At 49.1% G+C, this 17,857-nt stretch overlaps 1 protein-coding gene across 1 annotated transcript in view; it reads left to right on the forward strand.

Moving 5' to 3' along the window:
- Positions 1 to 17,857, forward strand: part of fat2 (FAT atypical cadherin 2) — a 113,129-nt gene that overhangs the window by 16,268 nt on the left and 79,004 nt on the right. Inside the window, exons 3-5 of the mRNA XM_085995815.1 lie at positions 9,945 to 10,006; positions 12,403 to 12,717; positions 16,955 to 17,165. Coding sequence (XP_085851941.1) covers positions 9,945 to 10,006; positions 12,403 to 12,717; positions 16,955 to 17,165 — 588 coding nt within the window. The remainder of the gene's footprint in view (positions 1 to 9,944; positions 10,007 to 12,402; positions 12,718 to 16,954; positions 17,166 to 17,857) is intronic.

Consider the following 17,857-nt stretch of genomic DNA (forward strand, 5'->3'; position numbering starts at 1 on the left):
GAGGCTGATTTTCCTTCTTACCACTGTTGTCTTTGCCAACACTAGGAGAAGGCTGGCAGTAGGCCACGGGGTAGTGGTGCCAAGTTCCCAGGCCGTTGGTTAGTGGAAGGACCTAGTAGTGGCCTATGCTTCTTCAATAATGGCCCTAGATAGTTAACCTGCTAACGGTCTCGATCAGTCCAAAATCTTCAGTTTAAAACAAAAAGTTTACAAAATCTTCAAGGCCTAGAAATTCAGTTGGTTGCGCCAGCAGTTAGCGCCTTAAGAGAAGTGAATTTCGGGCGCTATGCGTGTAGCGCCCGGGCGCAGCGCAGTTTGCGCCTCGCCCCAAATTAAGTTGACCCTTAGCGCCGGCGCAAAGTTTAGCGCCCGCCCGGCTGCGCGCGCAGAAAATGACGTCACATCCTCGTGCAACGCCCTTTGCGCGCCCCGATTCCAAACTTCAGTCGGACCGCCCCATTGTGCGGCTGGCGGCCAGAGCGTTTGTAAAATGGAACGCAACACAGCCGACGCGGGCCCCGGGGAGCGCAAATTAAAGGGCACGTACCCTGCAGTATAAAGGGCAGCCATTTTGCAGCAAACACTCTTGTGCAACGGATTTTTGGACACACAACCAGGAGGAGAGCTAACTGGTTTCGTGCAGCAATAGCTCAGGTATTTTTGGACTCAGGCCAAAGCACTGCAAGTGCCCTGTTGGAAATTTGACTGTTTGCCAGCATTTGATGGGGGTTGCATGGGGTGCCAACGCGGAGTTTCAGCGCCATGTGCGTAGGGCTCGCAGACGCGGGGTCAGAGGGGCAGCCCTGGCTAGAGGCAGAGGGGGCAACAGGCGTCGGCAACATAGGCCTTACCCAGTCAGGCTATACCGCCAGCAGCGCTCCTACCTCACCATGAGTGGCGCGCGATGTGTAAGAAGGCTGAGATTCCGAAAGGAGGTGGTTGCAGAGATCTGCCACCTGCTTCGCAGAGATCTGCGTCCAAAGCTCAGGTGCAGGACGTCTCTGTCGGTGGAAGTGAAGGTGACGGTGGCATTGAACTTCTATGCCACCGGCTCCTTCCAATCCACTGTTGGGGACATAGCTAACATATCCCAGTTCGGCGTGCATCGCTGCATCCGCCAGGTGACCGATGCCCTTTTCAGAAGGAGACGCCAATTCATCTCCTTCCCCATGGCCCTGGAGAGCCAGCATCAGCATGCAGTGGGATTTGCTAGACTCGCGGCCTTCCCCTTGGTGCAGGGCGCCATTGACTGTACGCATGTGGCTTTGCGGGCACCTCTGGAGCATCGCGAGCAGTATCGCAACCGGAAGGGCTACCATTCTCTCAATGTGCAGCTGGTGTGTGACCACAAGCAGCGCATCCTGGCTGTCAATGCCTGCTTTCCAGGCAGCTGCCACGACGCCTTTATCCTGCGGCAGAGTACTGTGCATGACATGTTCGAGGCACAGCCTCCCCCAAGAGGATGGCTACTCGGGGACAAAGGCTATCCTTTGTGTACCTGGCTCATGACCCCGCTCCGCGCGCCCAGGACCACTGCTGAAGAGGCATACAACGAGAGCCATCAAAGGAGCAGAAACATCATCAAGCAAACTATTGGGGTCCTCAAGCAGCGGTTCCGCTGCCTTGATCGTTCCGGCGGATCTCTGCAGTATTCGCCGCACCGGGTCTCCCAATTTGTCGCCAGCTTATTGAACGTAACTTCTAAGCCCCCTGTCAGGGAATGCCTTGTGGCCATGAAGCAAGATGAATGCAGCCGCTCCGCAAGCCCTCAGCCGGCGAAGGCAACAAAGACTAACAAGAACAACCATGGACACTGTCTGAATAAAGATAAATTTATATTTGACAAAAATGAAACCCCTTCCCACATGAATCCCAAAAACAATCAACGGCCCCCACAAAGTGCAACAAACGACTCACTCCCACAACCTGGGGAGGAGTAACTCCACATTTGAACAAACCAGGCCTCAACCTCAGCCTTAACGCAAAAAACATACCCATAAACAAAACAACCATGGGCAAAATAAAGATGTCCACCGCCATATAAAATGAAAGCTGGCCACACCCTCTACTTAGTGGCTTGCGAGGGCGAGACCTTGTCCAGCCTTCTGGCGCCCCTGCCCGGCCTGCTGCTCCTCCGCAAGCTCTGCCCAGTGGCTGCTGCGAGGCTGGGGGAAGGCGCCTGAGGGTCAGATGTCCTTCCGCCAGATGGTCTTGGGGGGCGGCCTACACGGGCTTTGGGCCTCGAGGGGCCGGCTTTTGATTGGCGCACATGTGCATGCCCACCATCAGCTCCAGCCACTTGCCGTTGACGCTCCACTGGGGGAGTGGCGGCGACGGATGGCGCAATGTGGGCAAGCTGGCGTATTGGAGGTGCTGGCTGGTGATGTCGCACGCTGGCACTCGCCCGGGCACGCACTGCACGATCCACACCAATCAGCCGAAGGGCAGATCGCTGTGCTGCTGCAGCGCGGCGGGTGTCCTGGCGATGCCTGGCTGAGGCAGCGCGTGTGGCAGCAGTGAGTGCCCCTGTTGCCCTGGTCTGCGCCCGCATCACATCCGCCACTGACTTGACGGCATCAGCCAGCGACTCCATCGCCGGAGGCATCCGTTCCACTACCTCCATCATCATTCGGCCACTCTCGGCATTTGATGCCCCAAACTCCCGCACACTGGTCGCCAGCGACTCGATGGCCTCAGGCATCCGTCCCACCACCTGCATGAGCTCTGTGTGGCGGCGGTCCGAATCCTCGGCCATTTGGTCCAGCTGGAGCACCTCCTCCGAGGTGAAGGTGGCTGGACTGGAGGCGGGACTCTCCCGCTGGGGAGCAGGGGTCCGAGCTAGGCGACCCTTGGCACGTTGCTGGCGCCGAATGTCCGCAGCAACTGCACTCCCCTCCGATCCTTCCCCCCTCTGGGGGGAAGGCCGCGGCCCACCCGCAGCCCTCCTGGGTGGCTGGACGCCACTGGTCCCAGCAGCTGCACTCCCCTCCGAAAGTTGCTCCAGGCTCTCGTCCAGGGAAGACGTGTCCAACACTTCGCCCTCTGCTGCAGGACCTGAGTCCTCCCCTGATGGTCCAGGTTGCTCTTCCTCCTCCTCCTCCTCCTCCTCCTCCTGTTCGGAGGGGCTGTCACTGGCAGCTTCAGGGAGCTCTTCGTCACCAGCTGAAAGCAGGAAGGCACAAGAGTAGCTTCAGAGTGAGGAGAGGGCATCAGCGAGGGAGTCATGACTGGTGGCATTCAGCGCATTGGTGGCACAGTGGCAAAGGAGGTAGCTCGGATGCGCAAGTGCGACGAGAGAGGGCCAAAAGGCGAGGTCCTTACCATTGCCGGGCAGCGGAGGGTCGGCTTCTCCGCACGCTCTGGGCACAATCACGTGGCCTCCCATGAGGCCACTCACGCGCTCCTCCAGGGGAGTGAGCTTCTGGAACTTGGCGCGGCCTCCCCCGGTGATGTCGCGGCGCTTGCGATTATTCGCAAGTTTAGCCTGCAAGAGAGAGGACGGGCTCTAAGTACGGTGTGTAGCCGTGACGTAGTGTGCATTGCCTCCCATGGTGGAATAGCTTGGCCAGAGTGTAGCCCTGATCTAGTGTGCACTGCCTCTCATGGTGGAATAGCTTGGCCAGTGTGTAAAGTGCAGAATGTGCAATTGATGCTCATGACTGTCCCAAAGCTGCTGGCTGAGGGCTGCCCATTAGGCCTTTCAGGTCCCTTTGCCCATCATGTCAGGTGTACATGCAAGAATGAGGAGGAGAGTGGAAAGGGTACTCACCCTGACAATCCTGGTCAGGTCATTGTATTTCTTCCGACATTGCACCTTGTCCCTGGGGGCATCGCCGTAGGACGACACCCTGGTGGCGATCTCCCTCCAGGCTTTGGTGTAGACGCGGTGGGTGGGATTCCTGCCAGTGTCTGGGAACAAGATCCTGCGCCTCTTCTCCAATGCTGTCAGCATGATATCCAGATCACGCTCTGAGAAGCGCAGGGCACGCTCACGGGCCTTCTCATGCGTTGCCATGGCTCCTTGGGCTCAGCAGCAGTGTTGAGGCCTAGTTTGAAAGCTGCAGTGTGCAGGGCGTGGCAGCAGACCAAATCGCCCCTTCCCCCTTTAAGAGCTGGCCGGCGCCACGGGGTCTGCTGTCAATCAAAAAATGACCGCACCCGCGCTGCGCCCCGCCTCGGCGCTATCCCTCTGCACCGCCGGCTTAGCGCCTAAAGATAGTCGTGTAACGCCTCTTTTAGCGCTCCAGCAACCTCTTAGGGCGAAGCAACTGAATTTCGGCGAAGGGGGCGCAACTTTGGGGCGGGCGCTAAAGTCGGGCGGGCGCTAACGTTAGCGCCCCAAAACTGGCAAAACTGAATTTCTAGGCCCAAGTCTCTTCTGATCCCTTGAAGATCTTCTTTGCCTCTTCTGGTGCTGCAATGGGTGTCCCGCCAAAGCACCATTGCATTTCCCTCTTCTGCAGCAGTGGACTTCCTTTTGATGGTGGGAATCCCGCCAGATACGCACTCTGCATATAGAACTAGTCCCAAGGAGGAAATGGAACAGGCTTTGAGTTGGCTTCGGGGCAGCGAATGGAAGTCCTGCTCCGACCCTCTTCGGATAGGCTTAGACAAATCCAGCCCTTTTACTTTCCAGCAGGGTTTACTGGATAACAATTAACAGTGGGAGCCACAGTTGATTTATTTTTAACCATCACCAACTGTTCGCCCCATTGAAATCAGCTAAGTCGGGACAGATTGAGGATCGAGCCTGAGGGCGTCCTGATCTGTATGGTATAGTGACACACTAGGAAGTGTCTTTAGCCACAATGCCATCAATGATACCGGGGCTAAAGGGGTAAATTATGTGGACAGGTTGCATAGACTCGGCTTGTATTCCCTTGAATATAGAAGATTAAGGGGTCATCCAATTGAGGTACTTAAGATGATTAAAGGAATTGACAGGGTAGCTGGTGGGGGAGTCCAGAACAAGGGGGCATATCCTTAAAATTAAAGTTAGGCCGTTCAGGGTGATATCTGGAAGAACTTCTTCACACAAAGGATAATGGAAATCTGGAACTCTCTTCCACAAAATGCTTTAGAGGCTAGGTCAATTGAAAATTTCAAAACAGATGGATACATTTGTGTTAGGCAAGGGTATTAAGGGGTATTGAACCAAGGTGAGTGGATGGAGTTAAGATGCAGATCAACCATGATCTAACTTGATATAATTTAATGGCAGAATAGGCTTGAGGGGTTGTATGGCCTATTCCTGTTCCTATGTTCCATCACAGAAGTCTGATTTTTTTTTAAAATGTGTTCATGGGATGTGGTGGTGAGCCACCTTCTTAAACCACTGCAGTCTGCTTGTTGAAGTTACTCCCACAGTGCTGGTCGGGAGGGAGTTCCAGGAATTTGACCCAGCGACGATGAAGGAACGGCGATATATTTCCAAGTCAGGGTGGTGTGTGACTTGGAGGGGTACTTGAAGGTGGTAGTGTTCCCATGCGCCTGCTGATCTTGTCCTTCTAGGTGGTAGAGGTCGAAGGTTTGGGAGGTGCTGCCGAAGAAGCCTTGGCGAGTTGCTGCAGTGCATCTTGTCGATGGTACACACTGCAGCCACGGTGCACCAGTGGTGCAGGGAGTGAATGTTTAAGGTGCTGGATTGGGTGCCAATCAAGCGGGCTCCTGATGGTGTTGAGCTTCTTGCATTAACACAGCTAACTGTACCAGTATGGAATACTTCCATTTTCAGTATTTTGTTGGTATTTAATAGATCATCTGATCAACTTTAGGATATGCTCACGGATTTGTGGTAAGCTAAGCAGCTTTCAAGTTAGAAAAAGAAGCAACTCAAAACTGCCACAGCATATTATTGCCCATTAAACAAATTCCATGTCAATCTGACACAGCAGTTACCCATTTCAATTTTTGCTTTGTGTAGGTGTTGTTAACATTGCCTGGAGGTAGTAAGCAAGGACTGACTAATCCATGGGAAAAAGAAACCAGTAATTTGATTTCCATCACCCTGTTTAGACACGACTGGGAATGGCATCAAGTAGCAGTAACAACAAACACATCTGCACACTTTATTGTGCGTAACCTATTTTTCACTGGGTTTTTAGCTGTGATGTGCCGCATGCATAGGCTGCATAGTGCCAAACGTGCCTCAGTTGGTAGCACTCTCGCCTCTGAGTCAGAAGGTTGTGGGTTCAAAGTCCCACTCCAGTGATTTGAGCACAAAATCCAGGCTGACACTCCAGTGCAGTACTGAGGCAACTTCTTTCAGATGAGATGTTAAATCGAGGCGCCGTCTGCCCTCTCAGGTGGATGTAAAAGATCCCATGGCACTATTTCGAAGAAGAGCAGGGGAGTTATCCCTGGCTAATATTTATCTCTCAACCAACACCACTAAAGCAGATTATCTGGTTATTATCACATTGCTGTTTATGGGAGCTTGCTGTGCACAAATTGGCTGCCGGGTTTCCTACATTACAACAGTGACTACACTTCAAAAAGTACTTCATTGGCTGTAAAGCACTTTGGGTCATCCTGAGGTCGTGAAACACGCTATATAAATGCTAGTCTTTCTTTTAGGCTTCATGTGGTAGTGTGAGTTAGTTTGGTTCAGTTGGGCGCAGTCTCACCTGAGTCAGAAGGTTGTGAGTTTAAGCCCTGTTCCAGGAACTGAGTACGTAATCTGGGTTGATATTTCAGTGCATTACAGAAGTAATGCGCCATTGCTGGAGATGCTGTCTTTCAAATGAGACCTTAAACTGAGGCCCCGTCTGACTGTTCAGGTGGATGTTAATGATTTCATGGCAGTATTTGAAGAGGAGGTATTTTTCTAAAAGTCCTGTTCAACTATCTTTCCTCAACCAACTCATTGCTCGTTGTGGGACCATGTTCTGTGCAAAATGGCGACAGCACTCACACACGCAGCCACAGTCATTGTAATTCAATGTGTTTGCAGTGATTTAGGCTGTCTTGAGAATGTGATAAAGCACTATATAAATGCAAGTTCTTTTTCTCTTAGATTTCCCAAATTGAAAGATGTTTGTCCAGTTGCCAAAGGTACAAATAGAGTGTTCTGATTGCATTAGACATTGAGTGTGCCCTTTTGTTTTCTCCCGTCGTTTTATCAAGATGGTAACTGATGGAACATGGTTTACCTCTGGCCGGCAGACAATCTTCGTCCCTCTTGCTTTCTAGAGTGATTTGATACAAGTTATTTCAACAAAAATTGCAATGCTAATCATATCACCTCACTTCTTAGCCCAAAAATTGCATGATCGAGGGGCAGTTCAACAGAGATGTGATTATGGTGAGGGGTGGGGCTAATTTAAGGCCACTTACCGGGAAGTTTCATTCCAGGACGGGGAGAGATGGGTGCTTCTAATGCATGGCTTTATGCAGATTGTGGGAGAAGTCCGATTCTAGGTACCAGGGCTTCTGTACAAGGTTAGGCCAAGATCAAAACGTTGGGAACAGCAAAACCTTTTCTGAGAGGTAGTGACATAGAATACTCCAATTGCAGTAGAGATGGTCTATCATCAGTGTTCCCTATAAGCTGCGTGGGCGCGCAGCGCAGCAAGCTTGACTGTGCCGCGCAGTGAAAGGAACCGTCCGCTCACTCCGCTCAGAATCACAACAGCGGGGGGCTTTAAAAACAGAGCAAAGTTGCAGTGGCCAAGAAAAGTATCTGATCAGGGAGAGGGGGCGGGGTCTCTCCCGTCCTGACCAACAGCCCACTCCACCAATCATAAGTGGTAGGACACTGAAAAGTGCAGAAGATCAGAGGGACCTTGGCGTGCATGTCCACAGATCCCTGAAGGTAGCAGGACAGGTAGATAAGGTGGTTAAGAAGGCATACGGAATACTTGCCTTTATTAGCCGAGGCATAGAATATAAGAGCAGGGAGGTTATGCTTGAACTGTATAAAACACTAGTTAGGCCGCAGCTAGAATACTGCGTGCAGTTCTGGTCACCACATAACAGGAAGGGTGTGATTGCACTAGAGAGGGTGCAGAGGAGATTTACGAGGATGTTGCCTGGGCTGGGGAATTTTAGCTATGAGGAAAGATTGGGAGGCTGGGACTGTTTTCTTTGGAACGGAGGAGGCTGAGGGGAGACCTAATTGACATGTATAAAATTAAGAGGGGCCTAAAGAGAGTGGATATGAAGGACCTATTTCCCTTAGCAGGAGGGTCAATAACCAGGGGGCATAGATTTAAAGTAAATGTTAGGAGGTTTAGAGGGGATTTGAGGAGAAATCTTTTCATCCAGAGGGTGGTGGGGGTCTGGAACTCACTGCCTGAAAGGGTGGTAGAGGCAGAAACCCTCATCGTATTTAAAAAGTACTTGGATGTGCACTTGAAGTGCTGTAACCTACAAGGCTACGGACCAAGGGCTGGAAAGTGGGATTAGGGTGGATAGCTCTTCGTCAGCTGGCACGGACAAGATGGACCAAATGGCCTCCTTCTGTGCTGTAAATTTCTATGATTCTATGATGCCTGTGCAGACTCTTTGGTAGAACTAGCCAATTAGTACCACTCCCCTGCTCTTTTGCCTTAACCCTGCAAATTCTTCCTTTTCAAATATTTATCCAATTCGCTTTTGAAAGATATTATTAAATCTGCTTCTGCCGCCCTTTCAGGCAGTGCATTCCAGATCATAACAACTTGTGTAAAAAAAAAAAAAATCTGCTCATCTCGCCTCTGGTTCTTTTGCAAATCACCTTAAATCTGTGTCCTCTGGTTACCGACCCGCCTGCCAGTGGAAACGGTTTCTCCTTCTTTACTCTATCAAAACCCCTCAAAATTTTGAACCTCTATTAAATCTCCACTTAACCTTCTCTGCTCTAAGGAGAACAACCCCAGCTTCTTTAATCTCTCCAGATAACTGAAATCCCTCATCCCTGGTACCATTCTCCTAAATCTCCTCTACACCCTCGCCAAGGCTTCAAGATATTAGAACCTGACCTGGGATTGCTTGATGTGAAGAGGGGAGCCGGGAGAAAGTGATAAAGTGAAGATATCAAATCATTAACTCTTCAAAGACCCCAAAAAATATTTGCGCAATGAACAAAAATAATGAAAGCTCTGAATTTTCTGTTGTTGCTGCTGTTGTTGGGTAGGGCATTGTTGTTGTTGTGAGCTGCCCTTGGACAAAAAGTCACGCTCAGAGGAATTTGTCGCCCGCCCAGTACAAATAAAAATTAGAGGGAACATTGGTTATCATAGAATCATCGAAACTTACAGCACAGTAGGCAGCCATTCAGCCCATCATGCCTGTGCTAGCTCTTTGAAAGAGCAGTCGTGCTTCGTCTCCACCCCCCGCTTTTTGTCTTTAACCCTGTAAGTTCTTCAGCACTCTCTGGGTAAATAAGTATCTTCCTTTTTTCCTTGATTATTGTTTCTAAAACAATGTTCCTTGATAATTTGATTTCATAGTTCCTTTTTCTTCCTAATTGTCTTTTTCAAACTCTCCTCATAACTGAAGTCCCTCATCCCTGGTAACATCCTGGTAAACCTCCTCTTTACCCATTCTAAGGCCTTTATATTTTGACAGTGAGACAGACACACAAATTCATACTTTCACAAAAAAACAGTGACTGTCTTGATTTTAGTTTAGTAGGAAAATTCCTTACACCCAGCTAGGGATATGGGATCCATATGTGGCTAGTGTAAGTCAAAATTTATCATGCAAATTTCTTTGCACGTTCACTCAGTCACAATGAAAAGAGTACAGGGCATGTTGTCAGACAAGTGGTTTAATATCAATCTTCTATCGAGCCTATAGAGTTGATAAGGAAGTAGGCATTGTAGATGGAGTCAATTTAACTCGACTAAATGTGCTTCATCTCATGGTGTTTTCTGTAAATATGCATCCTTGGCTGAAATGGGTTCTGCTTTTGTCTTTATAATATATGTCTTACAGAAGAGTTGCTTTCTTTTTGATTCTAGGTCTCATCACAACTACAGCGCGTAAGCTGGACCGTGAAAAGAGAGATGAACACAACCTAGAGGTGAGTAGAACAAGGCCAGCAGGTTAGCTGTCAATATGCTGAGGCATCGGGCTGGATTTTCATTGAGGAGGCGGGACTACAACTTTTGGGGTTGTAGTCCCGCCTCCATTGAGTTCTAGCCAACCCACGCGATTTAGACTTGATTGATCTTGTTGAGCCCGCCCAGCGGGTTCAGCAGGCCAATTAAGGGCCACCTGGCAACAGGTGACATCACAGATTGAAATTTCATCTGTCAAGACCTTTTGACAGATGAAATATCAGTGTTTCACAGCTGTTTGAAGCTGTCAAACACTGACAATCTGTACTCCAGGTTAATTCCTTCCTCTCAGGATGATTTAGAGATCTCCCCGGAACAGAAAGCAGAGGCTGCAGATTTTGACAGCTGGCGGCCATTCTGCTTTCTGTGCCGGTGAGATGAGGGACTCCTGAGACCTGAAGGAAAGAAGGCTGTAAAGGTAAGTAAAAATTAGTAGAACTTCTTTAAACACTTTACACAGACCAAACACACTTACACCTGCACTCATGCACCCATCACTCACCTGAACACCAGACATCTCAACCCCTCCAAGCCCATCATCCCGACGGCCCGCCTCGCTAACTTGGCGTGGTTTGGAGCCATCGGGAATCACACATTTCAACAATGAAAATAGGGATTAGGCTAAAAGCTGCCTGTTAACTACCTGTTAACAGGCAGTTAATTGGCACTAATCCCCTTCCCGCCTCGGGGAGGCGGGTCCCAGTGCGGGGCGGGCACCCGCCTCCTTTGAAACTGGCATGGAGGCGGGTTGGGGGGCGGGATGGGGTCGGGACCCCCGACTTCGGGATGTTAAACCCCCACACGCCTCCAATCCCGACTCCACGGCCCAATGAAAATCCAGCCCATCGTGTCAGTCAGAGGCAAGACAATGGTCAGGCTGAAAATCTCGCTCAGTTGCTTTAACACACAAAGGAGCAGCATTATATTTTTGCTTTGATATTCATTAAAAAAAAAGTTACTCTTTCCATGAGGAAAATATAGCAAACCTTGCTGGTAATCATCAATGCAGAGACTAGATTCAGAATCTTCACAATCACTGCTTAGGCTTTCCAAAACACCCTGCTCCGCCCCGCCTTCCCACTGTTTGGCATGCATTTTTGCTGGGACAGGACTTTTACCAGCCCCCGCGATGCCTCCCTTGACCCCGCCCATATTTTTGTCCCCAGGCTATTCTCCATGTGGAAGACAGGCTCCCAGCCTCTGCCAACACATTGCGCAGTCTGGGGTGGGGCAGATGAGGAGTGGAGGCTTTCTGCGGCAGGCCTTGGGGGGGAGGGGGGTGTTTGCCGTAGCAGGAAAAAGAGCTGGCCTGATCCAATTTTTCTTTCCCTGTCAAAATTTCTATCATTAACGGGGCTTGTGCTTGGCAGCACTCTGAAAGCACCTGCACCTGTGCAGAGGCCCCCTCCTTCAGTTTTTGCTCTCGGGCCCATTCTGCCTGTCTCTGAACACTGTGCACCAAGTCCAACAGGCAGCCCCTACGTCCAGCATTCGAAGAGTGCAAATGGCCTCTGCCACGTTTTCCTCATTCGCCTGTCTTTGCCATGCACCTGCCCACGTACGGGCAGGCACCGTTTGCCCTGACAGACCCACCCCACAGGTAATGGTGAGGAGATGGGAACTCAGCAGAGCCCATCCCGTGTGCTTTCTGCCTTCCCCGGACAGCGGGGAGGGGACAGGCAGGCAGAAAGCCTAGGCCGTCTTTTCAAAATCAGGCTTATAGTGCACAAAAGCTTATCAGGTTTGTGATCTTGCAAAAAAGAAAGTTCTGCTCATGAGGAGAACTTTGGGTCTCCTTACTTTGAAAGATTTCAGCTGGATTCTTTGATAAGTTTGTCTACTTTCTTCTGCTTCGGATAGTGTGTGGGCCTCACACTTTGAAACATTCCCACTCAGAAACATTATTGTACCGCCGCCTGTACTTTTACTCTGGGGTGATTCCGTGATGTGACGGTTCCTTGCCAGGAAATTACAGGCATTCGCTGTGTGATTTTCCCTCTTTCCCAACTATGAGTTTCCTGTGGGAAGCACTTTGTCATGGACTCACCCCGATACTGTACTCACTGCAAACTCAAAAACAATCGCGTTTATTTCATAACCAACACTGTTCCCATACCAACGCTTAATGCACTCATACCAAATCCACCTGTGTGCTTTTTTAACACAGTCGTTAATGCATATGAATGAGCGATGAATTGAACTTAATGTATGTTACCATTCATTTTCCCTGTACATTCTTCTGGCTGAGTAGCTCATAAAGTAGCACTGGTTCTGGACAGCGCACGGAGGTGGGTATTTGTGTCTTAACAACAGCAGGGAAAGTATTGGGGAAAAATCTACTTTTTCTGCTTCCTCGCAGGTGACTGTTAGTGACAATGGTGTTCCCCCAAGACAGTCCACGGCAAAGGTGGTGGTGGAAATTGTGGATGAAAATGACAATGCTCCAAAGTTCCCAGAGGTCCTGTACAACGTTAGGCTGCCGGAACGCAACAGCTCCACAGAGCCTGAACCCATCTACAAGGTGATCGCTTCTGACCAAGATGTAGGTCCTAATGCAGATGTCACCTACAGCATTGAGGACAACCCCGAGGAAGAGAAATTCAATATTAATCCAAAATCTGGGATGGTGTCATCTATGTGGACATTCACAGCAGGGGACTATGATATCCTGACAGTAAGTAGGAATACGTATTGTTTCCTACTTAAAGCTCTTAATTGAAAAGAATGGCCTCTTGCTTGGATGGAATCGAAGCTTCTGAGAAAAAATGAAATGCTGGGGAGTGGGATAGCAGTGGAGTGGGCAGGATTTTCTGGGGGAGGGGTGCGTTTCAATATGAGTTTGCAGGCAGATGAGGTGCCCGCCTAAAGCAGCCTCATAAATCTAGGCAAATCGGGGTCCTATTAGGTCAGTAGGACCCCCGTGCAATTTTAACTTTCCCACGAGGCAGAAGCAAGTCTGCAGCTGGTCTGAAGAAAGCGGAAGTCCTTCTGGTAAGTCTAAAACTTTCCTTTGTGGGGCCAGGAGGAGCTGCTCTTCCCACCACCCCTGCTTTCTGCCCGCAAGACCTTCCCGAGAAACCACCTCGCTCGCCGCCACTTGCCTGGAAGCTGGAAGGAGGCCAAGGGGAGGACCGCCTGATATTGCCTGCTGCCAGTCGCTCTGTACCCGCTTTGTACCCGTTCCAGGTGACAAATGGGTGGTGGGCCTGGGAGCTAAAATCAACCTGACCTCCCACTGCCTCTGCCGGGCAGGAAATCGACTCGCCGGAATGGTCTCCTGCTGGAAATCCGCTCTGAGTTAAAACCCACCCCAGAATCATTCTTATTTTTTGCCTTGCATTTCAGTTGCACCATGGAAAGAACTCTAACCAATATCTGTACTGAGAATTGCGTTAAGTATCAATGCATTGTTCTGGAGATAAGTCAAAGCTGTCAACAATCAACAGATCCTAGACATGAGCCTCTTGGTTGCAAGCTGTATACCTGAGGCGTCACCTTGTACCAGAAACATAAACATAGTTAAAAGTGGCAGGCTGCATACCTCACATGGGCCACAGGGAACAGCTAAGCGTATTTAGTCTATTTTCTTCCCCCTTTTCCTTGCGGCATTTCATGTCTTTTCCTCTTTAATCCTTACAGGTTGTGGGGCTTTCAGGTGCTTGCTCTTGTTTGCTCTTGCTGGAGACAGAACAATCCCAGCACTGATAGCGGCAGTGATACTCTTCTGCTGAGACCATAGGCCGGAATTTTGCCCTAAAAAAACGGGTGGGTTTAGAGCGGAAAGATGTAGGTGAGGTTTTAAATGAATATTTTGCATCTGTGTTCACTATGGAGAAGGACGATGTAGGTGTAGAAATCAGGCAGGGGGATTGTGATATACTTGAACAAATTAGTATTGAGAGGGAGGAGGTACTAGCGGTTTTAGTGGGCTTAAAAGTGGATAAATCCCCAGGCCCTGACAAGATGTATCCCAGGCTGATATGTGAGGCAAGGGAGGAGATTGCAGGGGCTCTGACACAAATTTTCAGAACCTCTCTGGCCACAGGGAGGTACCAGAGGACTGGAGGACAGCTAACGTAGTATCATTATTCAAGAAGGGTAGTAGGGATAAACTAGGGAATTACAGGCCAGTGAGCCTAACATCAGTGGTAGGGAAATTATTGGAAAAAATTCTGAGGGACAGAATTAGTCTCTGCTTGGAGAGGCAAGGATTAATCAAGGATAGTCAGCATGGCTTTGCCAGGGGGAGATCATGTCTAACCAATTTGATTGAATTTTTCGAGGAGGTGACTAGGTGTGTCGATGAGGATAGTGCAGTTGATGTAGTCTACATGGACTTCAGTAAGGCTTTTGACAATGTCCCGCATGGGAGACTGGTCAAGAAGGTAAGAGCCCATGGGATCCAGGGCAATTTGGCACATTGGATCCAAAATTGGCTTAGTGGCAGGAGGCAGAGGGTGATGGTCAAAAGTTGTTTTTGTGACTGGAAGCCTGTGTCCAGTGGTGTACCGCAGGGATCGGTGCTGGGTCCCTTGCTGTTTGTAGTGTACATTAATGATTTAGATATGAATGTAGGAGGTATGATCAGTAAGTTCGCAGATGACACAAAAATTGGTGGAGTGCTAAATAGCAAGGAGGGAAGCCTCAGGCTACAGGACAATATAGATGAGTTGGTCAGATGGGCAGAACAGTGGCAAATGGAATTTAACCCTGAAAAGTGTGAGGTGATACATTTTGGGAGGACTAACAAGGCAAGGGAATACACAATGAATGGTAGGACCCTAGGAAGGACAGAGGATCAGAGGGACCTTGGTGTGCATGTACATATATCCCTGAAGGCAGCAGGACAGGTAGATAAGGCGGTTAAGAAGGCATATGGGATACTTGCCTTCATTAGCCGAGGCATATAATATAAGAGCAGGGAGGTTATGATGGAGCTGTACAAAATGCTAGTTAGGCCACAGCTGGAATACTGTGTGCAGTTCTGGTCACCACACTATAGGAAGGATGTGATTGCATTGGAGAGGGTGCAGAGGAGATTCACCAGGATGTTACCTGGGCTGGAGCGCTTCAGCTATGAAGAGAGACTGGACAGGCTGGGGTTGTTTTCCTTAGAGCAGAGAAGGCTGAGTGGGGACCTGATTGAGGTGTACAAAATTATAAGGGGCATAGATAGGGTAGATAGAAAGGAACTTTTCACCTTCGTAGAGGGGTCAATAACCAGGGGGCATAGTTTCAAGGTAAGGGGCAGGAGGTTTAGAGGGGATTTGAGGAAAAACTTTTTCACCCAGAGGGTGGTTGGAATCTGGAACTCACTGCCTGAAAGGGTGGTAGAGGCAGGAACCCTCACAACATTCAAGAAGCATTTAGATGAGCACTTGAAATGCCATAGCATACAAGGCTACGGACCAAGTGCTGGAAAATGGAATTAGAAGAGATAGGGCTTGATGGCCGGCGCAGACACGATGGGCCAAAGGGCCTCTTTCTCTGCTGTATAACTCTACTGCTCTATGACTATGAATGTCTCTTAATCTCTCCTGCCTTCCATCCTATCACAGACCTTCACTTTTGTTCTTTCCTCCCTCCCTTGCCCCCTGCACTTGCTTAAAAACCTGTTCGATCTCCAGCTTTTTCCAGTTTTGACGAAGGGTCATCGACCTGAAACGTTAACTCTGTTTCTCTCTCCACAGATGCTGCCTGACCTGCTGAGTATTTCCAGCATTTTCTGTTTTTATTTCAGTTTTCCAGCATCCGCAGTATTTTGCTTTTGGATTAGTTGTGGACTCTGGTCAGTAGATGGTGCTGTGGAGAAAGTATCTAAACTCTCTCTCCCAACTCCATCACCATACTGTGTCTTCAAAAAGTTATATTCATCAACTAACCATGGGAAATGCCATGGGCCATTTACTAGTAATAGTAAAAAAATAAACATTTGGACCATTTCGATCTAAGTGCTGCCTCGCTTGCGAGTAGCTCAGGGAACTGGTGTGACTAGAGTGTTACCATAGGATTTCAATAGAGTATAACAGTGGGTTTGTGAAATTTTCACACCATGTTTACTTGTACTGCAAAGACACCCAATAGTAAAATGTTATCCTTCTCGTCTGGGAGTTGTGTCTGGAGAGAATGTACAGCTCCGTACAGCTGCCTGTCAGTCTGGCGCTGGTGCTGTAAAATGCTGTACTTTTTAAAAAATTCGTTTATGGGATCTGGGCGTCACTGGCAAGGCCAGCATTTATTGCCCATCCCTAATTGCCCTTGAGAAGGTGGTGGTGAGCCACCTTCTTGAACCCGCTGCAGTCCGTGTGGTGAAGATACTCCCACAGTGCTGTTAGGGAGGGAGTTCGAGGATTTGACCCAGCGACGATGAAGGATCAGCGATATACTTCTAAGTCAGGATGGTGTGTGACTTGGAGGGGAAGTGGAGGTGGTGGTGCTCCCATGCGCCTGCTGCCCTTGTCCTTCTAGGTGGAAGAGGTCGTGGGTTTGGGAGGTGCTGCCGAAGATGCCTTGGTGAGTTGCTGCAGTGCATCTTGTAGATGGTACACACTGCAGACACGGTGCGCCGGTGGTGGAGGGAGCGAATGTTTAAGGTGGTGGATGGGGTGCCAACCAAGCGGGCTGCTTTGTCCTGGATGGTGTCGAGCTTCTTGAGTGTTGTTGGAGCTGCACTCATCCAGGCAAGTGGAGAGTATTCCATCACACTCCTTACTTGTGCCTTGTACTGCTGCTATAAAGTGTATCCACACAGCAGATATATAGCAGGACTAAGACAAGGACAACTAGACCCAGGTGTGAGACTGTGCAATAAATTCTATACTCTGCTGGAATTCATTGTATGGTCTGACACTAGCATGACGAGAATTACTTTTGGAATCCAAGACATTAAACCCTGTAATCTGTACTTTCAGATCCGTGCCTCTGACAGCGGGAGTCCCCAGAAATCAGCGACAGTTCGTCTACACATTGAATGGATTCAGAAACCTTCGCCATCCACCGAACCTCTGGCTTTCGATGAGCCTCACTTTAACTTTGCTGTCGTGGAGACAGACCCCGTGAACCATATGGTTGGGGTGACCAGTACAGAACTCACTAAGAGCCAGTTGTGGTTTGATATTATCGGTAAGGCAATAATAATACTTCAAGAAATGTAAAGGTTCTTTAGGTTATTTAGGATTCTTTGTTGCCTCATATGGTTTGTATCTCAAACTGTTGATAATTAAACCCGCTCATCTTTCTGTTAAACACAGAAAATGTTGGAAAAGCACAGCAGGTCTGTTAATGTAACAACAATTTCCCAGCTGCCACGAAGAGGAATATCTCCCCTTCTGAGGACTATGTTTAAACCCAGGCCTGATCAATGTGATGAAAGTGTCCTCAGTCTCTTAGATGTAAGGTTAAATCTGCCTGTAATTTGACAGTAATTAGCACTAATTATGTCATTTCACTCAGAGAGAGTGAGAGGCTACAATTAGAGTGAGTTTATAGTACACAGTTTATAGTACAAATAGAAAGAAAGAAGGAACTTTATATAGCACCTTTCACGACCACAGAATGTCCCAAAGCACTTTGCAGCCAATGAAGTATTTTTGGAGTGTAGACACTCTTTAAAATGTAGGAAGCACGGCAGTCAATTTGCACACAGCAGGGTCCCACGAACAGCAATGAGATAATGACCAGTGATGTTGGTTGAGGGATAAATATTGGCCAGGACACCGGAGAGAACTCCCCTGCTTTTCATCAAAATAGTGCCATGGGATCTTTTACATCCTCCTGAGAGGGCAGAAGGGGCCTTGGTTTAACATTTCATCCGA

This window comes from Somniosus microcephalus, chromosome 8 (assembly GCF_052327205.1).
Source record: "Somniosus microcephalus isolate GS21.2 chromosome 8, FLI_Smic_1.0, whole genome shotgun sequence".
Taxonomy (NCBI): domain Eukaryota; kingdom Metazoa; phylum Chordata; class Chondrichthyes; order Squaliformes; family Somniosidae; genus Somniosus; species Somniosus microcephalus.